General features: G+C 31.7%; 6 protein-coding genes and 1 long non-coding RNA gene across 18 annotated transcripts in view; 5 read left to right on the forward strand and 2 right to left on the reverse strand.

Annotated features, from left to right (window-relative positions):
- Positions 1 to 25: 25 nt before the first annotated feature.
- LOC124956099 (LHFPL tetraspan subfamily member 3 protein-like) lies at positions 26 to 3,609 on the reverse strand. Of its 2 annotated transcripts, XM_047511494.1 has the most exons (5): positions 2,981 to 3,588; positions 2,537 to 2,731; positions 1,063 to 1,150; positions 836 to 990; positions 32 to 516 (listed from the first exon to the last, which is right to left on the reverse strand). In XM_047511494.1, exons 1-5 carry the CDS (start codon positions 3,192 to 3,194, stop codon positions 284 to 286), a joined length of 885 nt encoding a protein of 294 aa, XP_047367450.1. In that variant the 5' UTR covers positions 3,195 to 3,588; the 3' UTR covers positions 32 to 283. The 2 variants fall into 2 exon arrangements, with proteins under 2 accessions (XP_047367452.1, XP_047367450.1); XM_047511496.1 differs by lacking the exon at positions 2,537 to 2,731 and having other exon boundaries at positions 26 to 516; positions 2,981 to 3,609.
- Positions 3,610 to 3,821: 212 nt separating this feature from the next.
- LOC124956098 (pre-mRNA-splicing factor 38) lies at positions 3,822 to 6,959 on the forward strand. Of its 2 annotated transcripts, XM_047511493.1 has the most exons (4): positions 3,822 to 4,301; positions 4,409 to 4,776; positions 4,853 to 5,261; positions 6,680 to 6,959. In XM_047511493.1, exons 1-3 carry the CDS (start codon positions 4,138 to 4,140, stop codon positions 5,236 to 5,238), a joined length of 918 nt encoding a protein of 305 aa, XP_047367449.1. In that variant the 5' UTR covers positions 3,822 to 4,137; the 3' UTR covers positions 5,239 to 5,261; positions 6,680 to 6,959. The 2 variants fall into 2 exon arrangements, with proteins under 2 accessions (XP_047367449.1, XP_047367448.1); XM_047511492.1 differs by lacking the exon at positions 6,680 to 6,959 and having other exon boundaries at positions 3,829 to 4,301; positions 4,853 to 6,038.
- LOC124956094 (vacuolar fusion protein MON1 homolog A) lies at positions 5,906 to 8,642 on the reverse strand. Its single transcript, XM_047511480.1, has 7 exons — positions 8,152 to 8,642; positions 7,688 to 8,010; positions 7,346 to 7,589; positions 6,971 to 7,255; positions 6,698 to 6,888; positions 6,508 to 6,610; positions 5,906 to 6,427 (listed from the first exon to the last, which is right to left on the reverse strand). Exons 1-7 carry the CDS (start codon positions 8,425 to 8,427, stop codon positions 6,287 to 6,289), a joined length of 1,563 nt encoding a protein of 520 aa, XP_047367436.1. The 5' UTR covers positions 8,428 to 8,642; the 3' UTR covers positions 5,906 to 6,286.
- Positions 8,643 to 8,975: 333 nt separating this feature from the next.
- LOC124956101 (40S ribosomal protein S16-like) lies at positions 8,976 to 10,181 on the forward strand. Its single transcript, XM_047511500.1, has 5 exons — positions 8,976 to 9,090; positions 9,231 to 9,275; positions 9,368 to 9,499; positions 9,734 to 9,848; positions 9,951 to 10,181. The coding sequence occupies exons 1-5, from the start codon at positions 9,082 to 9,084 to the stop codon at positions 10,094 to 10,096; spliced, it is 447 nt and encodes a 148-aa protein (XP_047367456.1). The 5' UTR covers positions 8,976 to 9,081; the 3' UTR covers positions 10,097 to 10,181.
- Positions 10,182 to 10,325: 144 nt separating this feature from the next.
- LOC124956096 (multivesicular body subunit 12A) lies at positions 10,326 to 13,042 on the forward strand. 4 transcript variants are annotated; one of them, XM_047511489.1, is made up of 9 exons: positions 10,326 to 10,934; positions 11,021 to 11,192; positions 11,371 to 11,505; positions 11,582 to 11,780; positions 11,867 to 12,011; positions 12,115 to 12,198; positions 12,270 to 12,618; positions 12,705 to 12,755; positions 12,900 to 13,042. In XM_047511489.1, the coding sequence occupies exons 3-9, from the start codon at positions 11,380 to 11,382 to the stop codon at positions 12,933 to 12,935; spliced, it is 990 nt and encodes a 329-aa protein (XP_047367445.1). In that variant the 5' UTR covers positions 10,326 to 10,934; positions 11,021 to 11,192; positions 11,371 to 11,379; the 3' UTR covers positions 12,936 to 13,042. The 4 variants fall into 4 exon arrangements, with proteins under 4 accessions (XP_047367445.1, XP_047367446.1, XP_047367444.1 ...); XM_047511491.1 differs by lacking the exons at positions 10,326 to 10,934; positions 11,021 to 11,192 and adding an exon at positions 11,211 to 11,231 and having other exon boundaries at positions 12,270 to 12,376; positions 12,449 to 12,618; XM_047511490.1 differs by lacking the exon at positions 11,021 to 11,192 and having other exon boundaries at positions 11,360 to 11,505.
- The window catches only part of LOC124956100 (protein pinocchio), an 11,774-nt gene continuing 6,669 nt past the window's right edge, over positions 12,954 to 18,058 (forward strand). For 2 of the 3 annotated variants that reach the window (XM_047511497.1, XM_047511498.1), the window contains exons 1-2: positions 12,954 to 13,092; positions 14,606 to 14,806. In XM_047511497.1, coding sequence (XP_047367453.1) covers positions 13,038 to 13,092; positions 14,606 to 14,806 — 256 coding nt within the window. In that variant the 5' untranslated portion in view covers positions 12,954 to 13,037. Of the gene's footprint in view, positions 13,093 to 13,854; positions 14,036 to 14,605; positions 14,807 to 18,058 lie in introns of those variants that run through there. The other variant, XM_047511499.1, reaches the window with a different exon arrangement.
- Positions 15,121 to 18,058, forward strand: part of LOC124956103 — a 7,033-nt gene continuing 4,095 nt past the window's right edge. For 4 of the 5 annotated variants that reach the window (XR_007103093.1, XR_007103094.1, XR_007103096.1 and 1 more), the window contains exons 1-2: positions 15,121 to 17,778; position 18,058. The exon at position 18,058 is cut by the window's right edge and continues 391 nt beyond it. This is a non-coding gene — a long non-coding RNA (uncharacterized LOC124956103). The remainder of the gene's footprint in view (positions 17,779 to 18,057) is intronic. The other variant, XR_007103095.1, reaches the window with a different exon arrangement.

The raw sequence follows: 18,058 nt of genomic DNA on the forward strand, positions 1-18,058 counted from the left end.
ATATATATATATATATATCATTTAGCAGCTATATATCAAATTCCAGATAATTTTTGTTCAAAAAAATTCGACGTATAGCCATTACTTAAAATAATAATAATAATAATAATAATAATAATAATAATAATAATAATAATAATAATAATAATAATAATATTAATATTAATAATAATAATAATATTAATAATAATAATATTAATAATAATAAAGATTGTCATGGACAATTACATATATATATATATATATGTACACTCTTGTTCTTTAAAAAAGAAGAAAAATTTGTTCAAAGTTGAAAATTATGTTGAGAATGATTCAAAGTATTCGTTGAAACCGTGTGAACCGGATGAGAAGGTGCTGGCGTGTAAAGACTATGATGAGAATGCGATTTAGCTCTGGACAGTTCACTGTAACGATCTTGTTCAGGTGGTGCTACCAGAAGGACTGGTCTCAAGGACAAAGATTTGCGTGAGCCAGCCACGCTTTGAGCCTCATTTACGTAACCTGGATTGACCTCTCCTGAAAGAAATCCATTAACTTCAGTTTTTCTATAAAGATATTCCCAAAACAGAAATGTATATATATATATATATGTATATATATATATATACACTTTATTATTATTAATCTTATTGTGTTTTACTATAATAAAAAAAAATTTATTAGTATGTTAATATTTTATATTTATTTTTTGCTATTATAACAAATCTTTTTACTTTTTTATAAACAGAGTTAATTAGATTAATTCTGAGTTTTTATTTATAATAAACTCGTTAATTTATTAATGAATCAAAAATGTAATAAAATATAAATAGATGGATATTATCATGTCGCATACCTTTGTACAAAGATCCATTGTTGAAAGGTTCTGGTTGTAATCTAACATGTCTCGAGGCAAGAATGAAAGCGAGAGCAGCCAAGGTAGTAGCATCCAGAGCAGCAATTGCAGCTAATGGTATGGCCCATCTAACTGCACATGCTCCAGGATTGTACCTGCAAATCCAAATCCAAAAAATAAATTTGCCTAATTCAGTTTCTATAGAGAATAAAATAAAAGAATTCTACCTGGATGCAGATGCACCACAAACTGCTCGAATTGCTGGTGAATCCCAGCCAAGTGGATAAACACATACACCAATTGCCATACATATTGCTACAAATCAAAACCGAAATAATAATAATAATAAATAATAATAAATAATAATAAATAATAATAAATAATATTAAATAATATAATAATAATAATAATAATAATAATAATAATAACAACAACAACAATAATAATAATAATAATAATACTAATAATAATAATAATTGATAATAATAATAATTGAGATTGACTATTGAAAGGCTCAATGTGTTAAGGTCACATGACATTTAGAGAAAGGCATTTGAATTGATGAGATTAATTTAGGGAACAGAACTGTTCCACTATGTATATATAAAAAGTACGTATGTACTTTTATGTATATATTTGTTTTTTAATTTAGATATTAATTTTATTGTAACAAATTCTTTTTTTTTAATGTTGTGCTATATATATATATATATATATATATATATATATATATATATATATATACACTATAGCGAGATAGTTGAGGAAAAAATTAAAAAAAAAAATTTTTAATTTGTTGAGATTAAAAGCATTGAACGTTGAACGTGCTAAACACATCGAGCAAAGTTGATTTTCTTTGGTGAAACCTTTGCATTCTCTCTCAATTCGTTCGCATTTCAAACGGCAACTTTCACCGTGACTAGTTATAGAAACGGAACGAGCGATTCTCGGTATGATACCAACAACACGACAGAGAACTCAAAATACAACGCACGTCACACGCTGCTGCAGCAGCTGCTGGTATCCGATTGCTAAACATGAATATCTCATTTCAATTTTTTTTACTTTTTCGAGAAAGTAATCTCGAGCAACTTTCCATTAACTTTCTTTTCATTGTTATTTTATTTTTTAATAAATAAAAGGAAAAGTTGTCCAAAGGTTCGATTGATCTAAAACGATTGAGGGTTTTTTTTTTTTTCTTCTTCTTTTTTTTCGCAGTCGTGAAACATGCGATTGTCAGCGATCAAACATAACCTAAAAAACGACGACACTATACTATTTCATTTGTAATAAAATCCAACAAAACGCGTATGTTAATAGTCGAAGGCGTAGCCAACGGTACATATGTATTATATGCATACATAAACACAAATACATATATATACATATATATATATATATATACATAAATATCAATGATGGGCTTTTACACATAACGGACTATTCTACATTTTCTGCGCATATACCATAAGAGTCACGTTCTTATCGTAAACCCGACGCACGTTTGAAACCGGATATGTGAAAAGATTTTTAAATTCTATGTAAAATAATACATATATATATATATATACATATATATATAGGGTGGGTGGTAGAGGGGGATTGATTGCATCACTAAGCGTTGAGTCGACATAGAAGGATCGTACTTTCTAATATCCTCTCGCAATTGTACAATTTTAACAACGTGTATTCCTTGATTACCTGAAACTACCTGCATCCAGCCGCAAAGATAAAAAACGGTCGTGCTCTGACAAAAAAAGAAAAGTAGCATCGCACAAATCGAGAGCAATGCAACGATCACTGCAATTCCAACTAATATAGTGCTGGCTCTAAATGGGACATTGGCTATGGTCGAAAGATCGTCTAATCTTCCGATGCATTCCTCTCCTAATTCACCTAAAAAGTCATTAAGCAAAAAGAAAAAAGAAAAATACTAATTTACTAAGTTAACAAGTAAAGATTATTTTACGTCGTGAATTTATTAAAAAGTCCGTCAATGGACATTAGCAACAACATGTCTACGAGGTCTAATTGACAAATAATTTTTTTTTTCGATGTATCTACGTTTCAGTCAAGACAATGACACGAATTGAGAAATTTTTGCATAGACAGAAACTTAATAAAGAATTTAACGTCATTTCTTACCATTTCCATAGCTACATCTTGTCCAGAGTCCAAATCTTCCAGGATTTTCGTGTTCCAAATCACCGAGCCATTCCGGTGTTACGAAAGCAACAACACCAATTATGGCGTAGCATATGGTGAAGATACCCCAGAGTACGCCGATCGCTTTTGAATTACGTATGTAATTCGTTGCATACATGTGAGACGACTCGACGTACTCTATTTTCGAACCCATTTCAATGATTCGTAACTTTCTACGAAGGATACACGCCGTAATCTATTTCAGTTCATCATCGCATTATATATGTGTGCGTGCGGGTGTTTGTATATATAAGTATACGTTATTTCTTCTCCCTTCATAAATGTCAATGTATAATAAACGAATTCCTCTTTTTGTATCACTTCGAATCGGTGAGTTCGACGATCGACGTTGCACAAGAAACGATTTGAAATTTGTTTTCTTCTTTTGAATAACACAAAATAACACACTAGTATAGATCACAACGATCACAGCAGTCTATTTTCTTGCATCGTCGTTGCACTCTCCCACAAAAGCCGCGCACTTCCTCCTTCCAATACGACGATCCTCCTCTTCCAACGACGAACTGAAAGTCTTTCGGAAACGTAAGAAGAAAGACACTCTCCTTGTCTTACAGTTTAAGATGGCGGCTGGTGCCGCCTACGTCGCTAACGTTGAGAAAACGTCAGAAAACGTCAGAAAAGAAGATGCTCGTCAAACTCTCCATGAATGGAGATGACCGTTAAAAAGCTTCTTTTCAAAAAGGTACCGATTGGAGGGAGAAAGACGCAATGAATATTTTTATCCTGTGACGTTCTCACGCGATGACTCTCGTCGCTTTTAGTCATTTATTCTTAGATTTCTTTTCAAACATATCTTAATTCTATTCCGATGTCATCCAGGGAGATCATTTCCTTCATTTTCACGAACTTGAGCGAACTTGTATTTTTTATATTCGATCTCGCATGCATTTGAAAAAATGTTGTATATTCGTAAAAGTTCGTCAATGATATTCCGAGCCGTTGACACGTTCATTGAGTAGATGCGTCGAAGATGAAGCATTGACTGATTATCGCGTAGACAATGTCGTTGACGAAAGTTTTAATAGAAAAGGCGAACGTAGCGCCGCCAGTGACGAGTAATTCAACTATCTGTTAACATGGCGAACCGCACGGTAAAAGACGCGAAATCAATTCGCGGTACTAATCCACAGTATTTAGTGGAGAAAATAATAAGATCTCGAGTTTACGATTCGAAATATTGGAAGGAAGAATGTTTCGCGCTAACCGCAGAGTTACTTGTCGACAAAGCCATGGAATTGAAGTTAGTAAACAATATGTTCCATTAACCTCAAATTTCAATTTCATTCCTATGGATTTTATCTATCCTATGTAATTGTAATACTTGTATATTATTTTTCTTTTGTTTAGATACATAGGCGGAGTTTACGGTGGCAATGTAAAACCGACGCCATTTCTATGTTTAATATTAAAAATGTTGCAAATACAGCCAGAAAAAGATATCATAGTAGAGTTCATAAAGAACGAAGAATTCAAATATGTCAGAGCTTTGGGTGCGCTTTATATGCGACTGACAGGTTCATCATTGGATTGTTACAAGTATTTAGAGCCTTTGTTCAACGATAATAGAAAACTTAGAAAACAAAATAAGCAAGGTTTTTTCGAATTGATCCATATGGATGAGTTTATAGATGAGCTTCTACGCGAAGAGAGATCGTGCGACGTTATTTTGCCAAGAATCCAAAAGCGTCACGTTTTAGAAGAAAATAATGAATTAGGTATGAGTTTTGTATCTAAGATTAGATATCAAGATAAAACGGATTATTCTTTGTCTTTATGCGTTTATCATTACAGAGGCAAAAGTATCGGCATTGGAAGACGACATGGATGAAGGAATTGAAACGTCAGAGGACGAAGATATACCTCCTGTCAAAGAAGAAAGCCGCAAAAGAACGGAAGATCATGATAGAGACAGAGATCGTCACAGAGACAGGGACAAGAGACATTCTCGTTCGGATAAAAAATCGGATAGGGAAAAGCAAAGGTCGCGAAGTAGAGATAGAGAAAGAGACAGGAGAGAACGTAAACGAAGTAAATCGCCTAAGACCCATTCCTCCTCGCATAAGGATAAAGATAGAGATAAGGATAGACATAGAAGAGATGACAGAGATAGGGATAGAGATCGAGACAGAGAAAGAGACAGGGATCGAAGAAGAGATCGTGAAAGAGCTAGGCATTGACTTGGCAATTATGCTGCGTGCTTGTAAGATTTTCATTGATATTATTTACGAGATAGGATTAAATATAAATTTCATTTCTACGGTTGTTATATTTTCACTATATTCTCCAGTCTGACCAATAACAGTAATTGCAAACATCGATCTTAATAGGTATTAAAGTTCGCCGATAGAAATGCTACACAGTAGCTTACTTTTATATATTTCCAAATAACGATCATCCCCAAATACATTATATAACTTTTGTATATAATAATATGTACAAATCGTGTTTTTAAGAAAAGAAGAAGAGAAAAATAAATTCCACATTGCATTTAAGAGTTGCGTTCGTATTTATAAATGTCAGCACGAGTCCGTCAATGTTTGTATAAAAAATTAAATACGAATTCCATATTAAAATGCAATATTGCATTTTTTCCCCGGTACACGCACACGCACACGCGCACGCACACGCACACGCACACGCACACGCACACGCACACACTCATACCAGATATTAAAATAAATGTCGTGTAGCCTATCTAGAAATACAATCTCTGTGATTATTCATCATCAGGAATATATACATTTGCATAGAAATTCATATATTTCTCAATAGTTATCGCTCTAATTTAATGTAACAATTAAAATATATCACTATATACTTAAAGATAATTGTAAATAATACAACTTCTTTCGACAAGGTGTTAGTGCATCCAGGTACTTTTAACAAAATGTGTTTTGGTGGCTTCATATTTAAGTATGACCAAAACTACTGCGTTAAAATTGCAGATTGTCATTATTATATTTATTAGAGGAATCATGTTTTTTCTTTTTCTGTTTTTCTTTTTTTTCCTTTTTCTTTCTTTTTTTCTTTTTTCTTTTTTTTTTCTTTCTTTCTCTCTTTCTTTCTTTCTTTCTTTTTCGTTCAACTAAAAAGAAATTTTACTAAATTTGGTATTAATATATGTACTTTCTTTGCAATGATGCAAAATTATATGCGTATAGTAAATGAAAATTAGATAATCTCGATTAATTGAGACTAAGATTATGCTAATGTCATAAGTTCTCATTAGAAAGTAGGTGAATTTAATATAAATAGTCTCTCTTCTTCTTTTTTTATCCACTTCAATAGTTTACTAACTGCATCAATTGCATCGGGCTTTGTAACCAGTGGCTCGAACGTTACATAAATTTCAAAACCTGAGGTTACCTGAAATTAATTTCATAAGATTTTATAAATCAATACTTAAAATGACGCATATCTTTTCTTTCAATTCTAATATGGCTTACCCAGGCCAACATAGTTTCTTTATCCAATTGTTGAAAGATTAATTTTAATGGTCGATTAGGAGAATGCAATCTGTGATGCAGACATTGATACTGTCCAAGTAATCTAAAATATTGTTTACATATAAATCGTTAATATGAGCCTTTTTTTTTTTTTTATTTCTTTAATTTACAGGTTTGACTTCTTTCTGACCGTTCTATTTCCTCATCAGTGGTATATGGCGGTTGAAGACCAGGACTCCAAAATTGCGCCGTGCTTTTACATTTGTACAGAACATGCCGCATTTCAGGTAGGCCGATATCCGCGGTCGTAATTGGTGTTTTATTCATAGATTCATTTATCGCTTCTAAACAATTTGTCCTCCTTAATTTCTCCACTATTTTCTAATAAGGAGTTTTTAATTACGTCAAATTATGTTAATATTACTTTGAAATAAAATTCATTTTATAATGTTGCTTAGCTTACTTGTTTAGCTTCTGAAAGTACAAAGAATACGTGTCTATCCACGGTAAGTAATAATAAGCATGCTTGACAATCTTCCGCCAGATACGAGACATGGCCGTGCATATAACCGTTGGCATCAAATTTTGGCAAACATATTGGGGTCCATATTTCGAAAGTCTTAAGGGACTCTGAACTGTCGACCAAGTTTTGTATTAAATGCAAATCCACGGGATGTAAAAAGAACTTATTCATTCTAACTAATGTGACCAATTGATTATTAGCCAAGAGTATCGCAAAGACCAAATTCTGAAAAATTTCTTTGTAGTTAGATCCTCTCGCAGTTTTAAAATAAGAGAGATAAAGAAATACGTTTAATATAATTAACAATGATTATACCTTTATTTTGCCACAGGTTTGTATAATAGTTTGCGTTATAGATGCCCTCATTGAGGGAAGTAAAGGCAAACATTTAATAGCTCCTAAAAAGAAAGCAGGTTCTCTATCCATAAAATTCAATAAGTGATCTATCAGTCTTTCACTGCCGCTTAATAATCTTCGCAAATCAAAGTTCCTTCGTAGATCGTATACTCGTGTTAATTGAGATTGGGTTAAAACTGAGACTATCTGATTATATACATATCTATAAGAAATTTTTTCTTCATATAGAACAAGTGTATAATATAAAAAAAATTTTAACGTTATATATGGACAATATAAAACAAATAAGACTATACATACGTAAGCTGTAAAGTAAGTTGAGGCACACTTTCCAATGTTTTGGAAACTGCAACTAATATTAATGGTCCTTTAACGAAGAAGACGAAATTAGTATCTCCGGCGTGTACAGATCTAATCATATCGCTGCCAGCTTGGACAAAGGATACTAGAGCTTGCATAACACCCATTAGTGTGACTAGTTTGTCCTCTGAACTGTATCGTGAATATATAGGTTTTCCTGCTTGACTTAAAATAAATACGTGTTTCCTTTGGGCTAACCAGATTTTACAACGCAACGGATCGGCATCTAAACTACTTTGACCTAAACGATGAGCAATGTCGTCCTGAGAGGAGATGTAATATTAATGAAAGTAACGAAGAAAAGAAAAGAAAAGAAAAGAAAAGAAAGGAAAAGAAAAGAGAAGAAAATAAATAAAACAAGAAGTTGTCGCAACTAAATCTCAACAAAGTATATGAAAACTGACCATATCGGATTCATCTAAGGATTCATCTTTTTTTAAATCGTGAGGGCTCTTAGCAGTAGGCGTCATAGGAATGTCTTGTACGTCGTCCTGAATTTCCGATATAGTACTTGTCGTACTTTCCTTCATTTGTCTATCGTCGATACTGCTACTCATTTCTTGTTCGTATTCCTCAAAGCTATCTGTTGTAACGAGCATCGTTTCAGCGGACGCACCCGGCTCTATGCCAGGTTCCGCTATACCATCGTCGATGGTAACACCAGATTCTTTTGTGGCCATTTTTCACGGACGAATAGCCCTGAACACAACCACTATTTCCCACTATTATAAGATTATTATTTTCGACGTACATTTAATGACGGCCTATTAAATGAATTAAACTACAATTATGTACAAGTAGGCGCCATCATGCTTTTTGTCTGCCTCCTTGCATCAGTCTGTCTCAAGTTTCTTTCGATAGAGGCAGCATGATGCATACATTCTTTTTTTTTCAAGCTTGCCAAACCTTATAAAACGTATACTTTTCAAAAGAAGAAGATCATTTAGATTTTATTTTCGAAACTTTTACATTGATGTACACTTAATGCACACTTAAGAGTTTATACAAGTAAACCTTAAAATATATTCCATTTCTAACCTCTGTCATATTACGAGATTAATTACAAATTATTAATTCTTTTTATAAGTTATTTTAATGTTTTTTTTTTTTTTTTTTTTTTTTTTTTTTTTTTTTTTTTTTTTAATTTATCGTGAGATAAATCGTGGACAAATTTTATTCGATCATTTGAATTTTCTGTAAACCGGATGACCAGGATTTTTCATTTTATAGTTATATTTTTGACTAACGTAGTAGTAATTCGACGTTACTGCCCCACAGCGGATCTACTTCCTTTCACGTAGTTATTTTCCAAGATAGTACACGTGTTTGACAGAATGCAGAAGGTGAATTTCTAATTTCTTGATAAATTTATTCAATAATATTTATTTCATTTTCAATGAAAATAATACAGATACATGTATATATATATATATATATATATATATGTATATTATGTACATTTTTTTCTTTTACATATATATAGAAACAAAAGGAACCGATTCATTCCGTGCAAGTTTTCGGACGCAAGGTAAACGCCATAATTTGTTACCATTAAACGCCCTATGACGCTCGTTTCTTTTGTAAACTATTATTGACATACATATATTTTTTTATTTATAGAAAAGTGCTACTGCAGTTGCTTATTGCAAACGAGGCCGTGGAAATCTTCGGGTAAATGGAAGACCATTGGAATTGGTTGAACCTCGCGTATTGCAATACAAATTGCAAGAACCTATTTTGCTCCTTGGAAAGGTGACGAATAACAAGTTTGATATTTGTATATTATTAGTATTAATAATCGAACAATAATTATACAATAGATGAGATCAGATTTATTTGAATACTGACTTTATTCGATGATGTTCAATTATTCCGAATATGAATAGCCATGACATATAGTTCAAGGATTCTGAGATTTGCATGCAAAGTGATACTTGCATGTGAATTGTTTTTCCAATTGCATTGACGAATATCATAACCTTTTAGGAGAAATTCGCTGGTGTTGACATCAGAGTAAGAGTAAACGGAGGTGGTCATGTGGCGCAAGTTTATGCCATTCGTCAAGCCATCTCCAAAGCTCTTGTAGCTTATTATCAGAAATGTAAGTGAATTATATACCAACTACATATGCATTCATATATCTTTCATTTTTATTTATCTCTACGTACGTTACGCATTCAGAAATATTGTATCGCATTTGTAGATGTCGATGAGGCCAGCAAGAAGGATATAAAAGATATTCTTATTCAATATGATCGTACTCTTCTGGTCGCAGATCCAAGGAGATGCGAACCAAAAAAGTTTGGTGGTCCAGGAGCAAGAGCACGGTACCAAAAGTCGTATCGTTAATATGTTGTTTATCATATTGCATAATGTTTATATCATTGAATAAAAAAGAAGAAAATCTCCCTGCACAGATGTGATTATAAATGGACGACGTGTAATTTTTTGTTTTTCAAACTTTTTCCTAAGCTAGATAGAAAAAAAAAAAGAAAAAAAAAAAAAAATTGGTTTGGATTAGTTGTAGCGCAGGTTAGAGAAATAAAAATATATTCCCTTTTTCTTTTCTTCTTTTTTCTTTTTTTAGATTACTTGTAAATCGTTTTCTACGAAGAATGATGATATACTTTATATGGAATGATATATTTACATAGAATTGGCCAATCCTGCGAACGAGTTAAGCTTTTATAAAAGAAAGAAAAAAAAAAAAGAGACATGTGCTCTCTGACGACGACAAAGATATTACAAACAAAATTCAATTAATTTTTCTTATTTCATTAAAAAATTAAAACGTTAGTCTGTCTAAAAAGAGTTATACATGCGTTAGGTATTTATAAATATATACAGAATCTGATAAAAATACTCATCGAATGAATTTATTAAATCGCTCAGTCGGCAAGCATGACTGACAAGAGACACCAGCGAAGTCTAGCGACACTGAAGCCGTACTAAGGAAACTTATTCTTCTACAAGAGTTTGAATCTTGGTAGAATCGCATACAAAGATACGAACGAAGTAATTGCTCTGTCGTGAGAGATAGAGTTAGGGGCTGAGTTGTTCGAAAGAAACTTGACGTGTCGCTCTCATTGGAGCTAATTGATCGACTAATTAAGAGCTGGTAGAAAAGAAAAACGGCCGACTATGCGGCCATTGTAAATTTTTCAATGCTCTAATCTTTCGTGAGAAGGTGAGTTAAAAAGATAAATAACAGTCAATTGCGTAAATTTATTTATAGATATTGAGCTTTAGCAATATATGTTCACATCGAAATAGTTTTGAAGAGAGTCCAGTTGCTAGAGAGACGTCACAACAAAAGATAAACACAGCTTTTATCTTACTTTTTTTCAATGAGGATCCGAAAAATATAATCACTTTATGATATGAAGATAATATTTTGTGCCTTATTTAATGTAGTTTTTTTATCGATCGAAGAAACGGACGAAAGGTCAAGTTATTTTGAATGTATCTTTACCATTTTTACCAAGTATGCGAAATTCATGAATTACATTCTATCATTGTGTTTCTTCGTTCAAATGGTTATGCCTTGGAGCTTTAATTTATATATATATATATATACATATATATATATATATAATTTATATAAATAAATAGTCTTTTTATAGATTACAGTAATGTCAAAGAAAAGCAGTAGCAAAATGTTAGTTCATCAATTATCTACCGTTCTGCCAGATGATAGACCCATCACTGCCATTAGTATTATTGAGGATATAGAGAAATGTCCACCAAATTTTACAGTCGTAAGTTTTATATTGGATATTAAATGACATTATTTTCAAATTATATTCATTTTGTACTTATGTTTGTTTTTCTAAGGTATCTAGAACATATGATCAGGATACCGATGCCGATTTATGGAGAGAAACTGGATTATTCATAAAAAAGAAAGGTAGATACATATGCTTTTCAAAGACCGAAGGTTTACCTCATTGCATTGTGGAAGATATCACCATTATCAATGAACGAGAAATGCCTCCAGAAGGATATAGCATTATCTCGCATACCGTAGATTCGAGTGAGTATATTTTTCTAATATCTCCAAATCTTCAAATTTAATAATGTTTGATTTTTCATAATATAATGTAATACTACATTCTGCAGTGCAGAAGGCATGGAGGAAAAAACAATTGTGTTATAAAATTAAAAACAAGGATTTGTGTTCTAAAGCTGTAACAGATATAATCATATGTAGTAGAATTGTACATAAGGCATCGAAGATGGCACCAAATGGTTTCGCTGCAGCTGGGTATGTTATTTTTAATTTTGTTAACTATTCAAGTTTCTACATCCTCGATTATTATAATAATAGAAAATATTTTTAATATAATTTTCTTTTAACAAAACAACAGTATAATAAATGGAGTATGCGTTTGTTATAAAACCGTGGATATAACAAACGGACAACCAAATTCTCAATCATATATTAACATAGAGTAAGTGAAAATTATTTACAAAATATAACATAATTTGATATTTCTAATGATTTTCAATTTTTTTACCTCAGTAAATTTTTAATGCAAAATGCTTCTCCAAATCCTTCCAATGGAACACCTCATCGAGTACCACCCGAGAGGCCACCTAAACCGAAGTTTTCTCCCAAACCAAATAATGGTATTTATTCTCAAATTGGAACACCCGCCATTGGAAAGGATACAGACGAATCTAATGATAGGGATTACGAAGTTTTAAGTCCTAGCGCGAGGTTGAGGCCTACGAGACCTGCACCTCAACCTCCTACTACTTCGGTCATTGGTTCCATTCCAATTTATGGTACACTGCCAGGTTCTTCCGATTTAGATGGAGTCCCATTCATTCTCAATCCTCGTCTTAATATTCATTCTGATTCTGCCAGTGTAAGTGAAAAGTTATTATTAAAGAATAGAAATTTTTATTTACAACATTTGTACGTAATCAATCAAAATGTGTCTTCCCTTTCTAGTATAAATTTCCTACAATCAAAATTTGGACGCAAAAAGATTTGGACAAAGAGGTATATATATATACACACACACACACACACACACACATATATATATATATATATATATTTATTTATTTATTTATTTTTTCTGTTTAAAAGATATACGAACTTCAACGATGATAATTGATTTTGTATTAAAATGATTTATTTCAGTTTTGCTACGATTTTCGTGCGGAAAGAGAAACTTGAAAATACCAATGTGCCAAATTATTTGTATGATAAAATCATACATTTCATTTGTTGTCTATTCATCCGTACTGACTATATAGTCGAGTGTAATAGAGTGCCTGAATGAGTGATTATACTAATTTCCAACCAAGGGATATCAGTTTATGCATTCTCTATGGTAAGCTGTATGAATTAAACGCTACACACACTTTTCTCAAATACATCTTCTTCCAATGCCCATATTTAGATTTTGATACCAGTGACAATTAGTGTTGTATTTTTATAGAATTGCGTTGTATTTTTATAGATATTAGAAAGTGTATATATATATATATATATATATGTGTATGTATATATATATATATGTATATATATATATATATATATATATATATATATATATATATATATATATATATATATGAATAACTGTACCATACGTTTTGTTTAAAAAAGTATTATAGAATATTTAAAGTTGTATTCGGTATATTCCTATGTCATAATCAAATGTGAAATTCAATAAAGCCATTTTTAATTTTACAGACAATTTATAGTTACAACTTCCTTGTAATATGTCTAAAGGTAAAGGAAACTTAACTGAATGACAGTACATACATTCTTTTAATGCAATTTAAGCAGATAAACGCAAAATCAAATTAATAATTATATATTATATAATGTTATCAGAAACTCGTGGCGTATATCTAGGTGCTAATCGATGGAATACAAGATAATAATTATGATTATTTTCAAGTTAGTTCTTTGTCCAGGAACGTATCAAGGTGGAAGATGGTGAATTTCATCCTACAGATAATAGTTTTCATTAATATCAATAGAAACACTTACACATACTGGCGAGTTATTTTATTTTAAAATATATATGAATAATATTATAAATGTTATCGTTGTAATAACGCAATCTTAAAAAATAATCGACGACAATAGAAAATAAAAAAATCCTGTATAAGATCGAGAGATTGCTCGGTAAGACTGACGTTAATGCGCATGCGTAGGAATCGCATGCGACTATTCGAGAATTCGCGCCGAACACCATTACTACGCAGTTTGTCGAGAAGTACGGTGTTTCTTTCAAGTAGTCAATGTCTTCGTGCGAATGATAGGTAATTATTTTCTTTTCTGTTTTTTAGATGAAATGAAAGTATCGTAATTATATACAATGAAATAATATAAATTATACATAATAAACAAATATGTGTATATATATATATATATATATATATATATATAAGGTATAATACAATGAATATTTTTTGGCATACGTTTCTATGGAAACATTAAAATACAAAAAAAAATGTTAGAACTCGTCAATAATTCTTTTTTTAGGGTTTTTATTATTCGATTATTGTAAATCTTGCAACAAAATTCGAGAAAATATGATAGATCGATATCTTAAGTAATACGGAAGAATTCCCACGAAGGTATGACCGTTGTTGGTCTTGAATAATAAAATGCTAACTTCCGTATCGTTAAGCAGAACGACCTCGTATTATTATTCATCATATATATAACTGCATGTAAATGAAATGACTTTATGCCAAAAAAAAAATGATGCAGGCAGGATTGAAGGAAACGAAGATCTAAAAAATTTCATTATTTTGATGAAATTCAATAAATTCATGAAAGTGAAGGTAATGGAATATAGATTTTGTTTTTCTTTTTATTTTTATTAGGACTTAACTCGAGGAAAGAGAAACAGCGTCACATTAAAGAAAATTGTAGAAAAATGGAAGGAACAATGACTGAATTCGAAGAGAACGTGTCCTTCGATGCCGACGACCCGGACTTTGCTCCTAAGGTTACGCATATCGTGGTTACACAGGCCGTCCTTCGTAGCATGCATTTTACCGACATTACCTTCGGAGTCGACAAACGTGAGTATAATATATTCCATATGTTCCGTCATGAATATTATTGCGAAGCTGTGTTGGAACTTTCTAAAAATTTCCTTGGAATTTTAACTTGCCGAGCACGATTTATCCTTACCAGTCATGTTGTTACAATTCTTACTAACATAATATATAATTTCTTTCTTTCTTTCTTTCTTTTTTTTTTTATGACAACGAGAGATTCTATTTTACCGATCGATTTTTTTTTTTTTTTTTTTTTGTTTAGAAAGATAACTTCCCCTGTGGGTCGGGGATAGAATATATCCACAGTATCCCCTGCTTGTCGTAAAAAGCGACTAATAGGGGTTGAGTGTTGGACTGACAACCCAATCTCGCAAAAACCCACTTGTTAAACCCACCGGAAACTTCAAGAAGAAAAGCCGGATTGAATAATTGATGCAAACTCCTGAAGAAGGCTGAAGCCCATTATGGAATGTAGTAGCAATGGATGGATGGATGGAGATGAATAGAACTAATGTATATCTTCATAACTTGTTTCTATTTTCTTTAAATCTTAGAATTTGGACGAATATAGTGAGTTGAATATTTTTTTTATTGGCAGTATAGTTCGAACGGTCGACGCTAGATGGCAATACATGAATAGTTTGGTCGACCAGTAAAAAGTTGTTAAGCCTCTGCAATTTCTATTAATATATTACTAAAAATATTTTGATAGATAATAGTATATTCGAACTATTTGTATCAATAAATATTTTAGTTATTTATTAGAATAAAAGAAAAATTATTCTTTGAGATAAGAATATTTTTCGTCAGCTTTGATGTCATCATTGTGAAAAGATAAGAAAGCGAAAGAGAGTAAACGTAATTTTCCGCTGATATAGGTCGGAAAGTTTATCGAAGACCCCCACGTATGTTACTTAATTTACAACCTTCTAACTTGTTCGACGGTTTATGTCATTTATGTGTTATGATAGATTTCGAGATAATAATTTTTGTTTGTTCTTTTTCTTTATTAAACAGAGAAAGTAGTGTACAATCATCTCGATAAAACAAGACCCTGCTTTTGTTTTTTGAGGATAAACACGTCTCTTTTGTATTTGGCGATTATATATCAATCTTTTATCTTGTCATCGACTACTTCAGAGTAACATGTTCAGTTCACATATGATAACTACATTATCGATGGAGAATGAGAGAGGAAAAGTGGGAGGAAGCGAGATAGATAGAAAGATAGCTGGATAGAGATTGAGAGAGACAGAGAGAGAGAGAGAGAGGACTTTGTCTTTTGTTTTCTTTTTCTTTTTATTTTTAATTTTAATTTTAAATTCGAGACAACTCGTCTAGCGGTCATTCAAGGAAATCCAAGTTCTATTTCGGTTTTCTCGTGTCGTTCGTGTCTACCATGTTGCAATATTCCAGACACACGCGCAAAAGGGGATAGGCAATTTCCTTAAACGAAGGAAGTGAACGATAGCCTAACCTTCTCGTCATCAAGGGTCACAACCTGAATGGAACGTTACGAGCTTTGAAACATGTGATCACACGATGGACACGTGCAAGCTCTTTGATTTCTTCAAATACGATCGATTTCTCTTTAATGCACGCACACACGCGTCCACACGCACACGCACGAATCATGCAATATTGTCGATTGTCGAATTTTCTCGAATCTGATTGTAAGATTTCTTTGTTTTAGTTGAATCATTTTGTTCAATTATTTTTACTATTAATTCCGATAAAAAAAGTAAGGTAAATTTTTATTAAATTACTAAAATACAATAGTAGTAATAATAATATAATAATAGTAATAAGATTTATTTGAAATTATTGTAATTTCGATTAAAACAAAACATATTAAATACATTCTATGATCTCGTTAGGGAAACCAAAGTTATTAGAAAAGTCATTAAGTATGAACCTTAACCTATCGATTTTCTCTCCTTTCGAATTACCTTTTACGGAAGTTAGTTAAAGTAGGCGAGAAAAAAAAAAAAGAAGCATTCAATGTTAAGGATCGTCGTTGGACTTTGATAGAATTACTAATAAATTTTCAATCGGGCGAGAGAGGAAAGTTCTTCTCGTGTCATGAGTAATAAAAGGAATTTTTTTAAAGGTCAAGCTTCGGCCTCTAAAGGGGAATAATTATAGGTTAGAATGTATCTCACGAGAATTGAACCCATACTATTTCCGAGTGATCATCTAATTGGTAAATTTTGATAGAATTGATAAATTCTTTTATTCCTTAGAATTTTTTCAATAATTAATTCGTCATTCGTGGATTAATATTGATGTGCGTCGCTTAATATTATTTGTAAACAAATGAGAGCAGTCCAATGACACTAGCGAGTCACGTGGTAATAGTATGTCTCTATCCTTGTCTGCTGTCTGTTTCTTTCTCTCTCTCTCTCTCTCTCTCTCTCTCTCTCTCTCTCTCTCTCTCTCTCTCTGTCTCTCTGTCTCTCTGTGTATATCCTATCTTACACATACACACACAGTTTTATTCGTCTCCGTATATCAACCGAGTCTCTTATCGGTATTCATTAGTCCAATAAACTTTAATCAAGTTGCTCGGCTACGAGAAGAGGAAAAAGGTTTCAAGGTCTTGGCTTGTTGGCGCTTGGCTGATCGTACGACGACTTTGCTAACTACGCGACAGAAATATTCTGACGTAACAACGATCCATGACTTTGCTCGAAGGATGTTCCTAATGATTCTCCATTTAATCGCACAAATAAAAATGCTTTTTATATTTTTGTCTTTTTTTTTTCTTATTTCTTTTTTTATTAAATTTGGGGATTTTAAAAGTGTATTTCCAAGAATTGAACGAGGAAAAACGTCGATTGATAAAGAGAATCTATCACGTGATCGTTAAACTAATCTATGCAGATTACTTAAAACTAAATGGAATTTTATCAAATCATACATATGTATGATACATATATTGATTATCCATGTTCAAGCAAATTACAGGAAAATTTGTCAAGAAAATAATCAAGGTAAACATTTTTCCTTTTGTATTTTAAACTCATTGATGTTTTCTTACTAAATTATGAAATATCCAAAAAATTATACAAAAGAAAATAATGAATCCAAATATTTGTACTTTAATTTATTAGTATATTTATATTAAAGTTATTAAATTTCAAGCAAAAATTTATTAAGAAAAGTCATTTATTACTTGAAAGATATATTTTGCCTTTATACTTTAACTTCTTAGACATATTGATACCAAATTCTTTTCCATATGAATCATACATAGAAAGAATTTTTTTTAGA

Source organism: Vespa velutina, chromosome 20 (assembly GCF_912470025.1).
Source record: "Vespa velutina chromosome 20, iVesVel2.1, whole genome shotgun sequence".
Taxonomy (NCBI): Eukaryota; Metazoa; Arthropoda; class Insecta; order Hymenoptera; family Vespidae; genus Vespa; species Vespa velutina.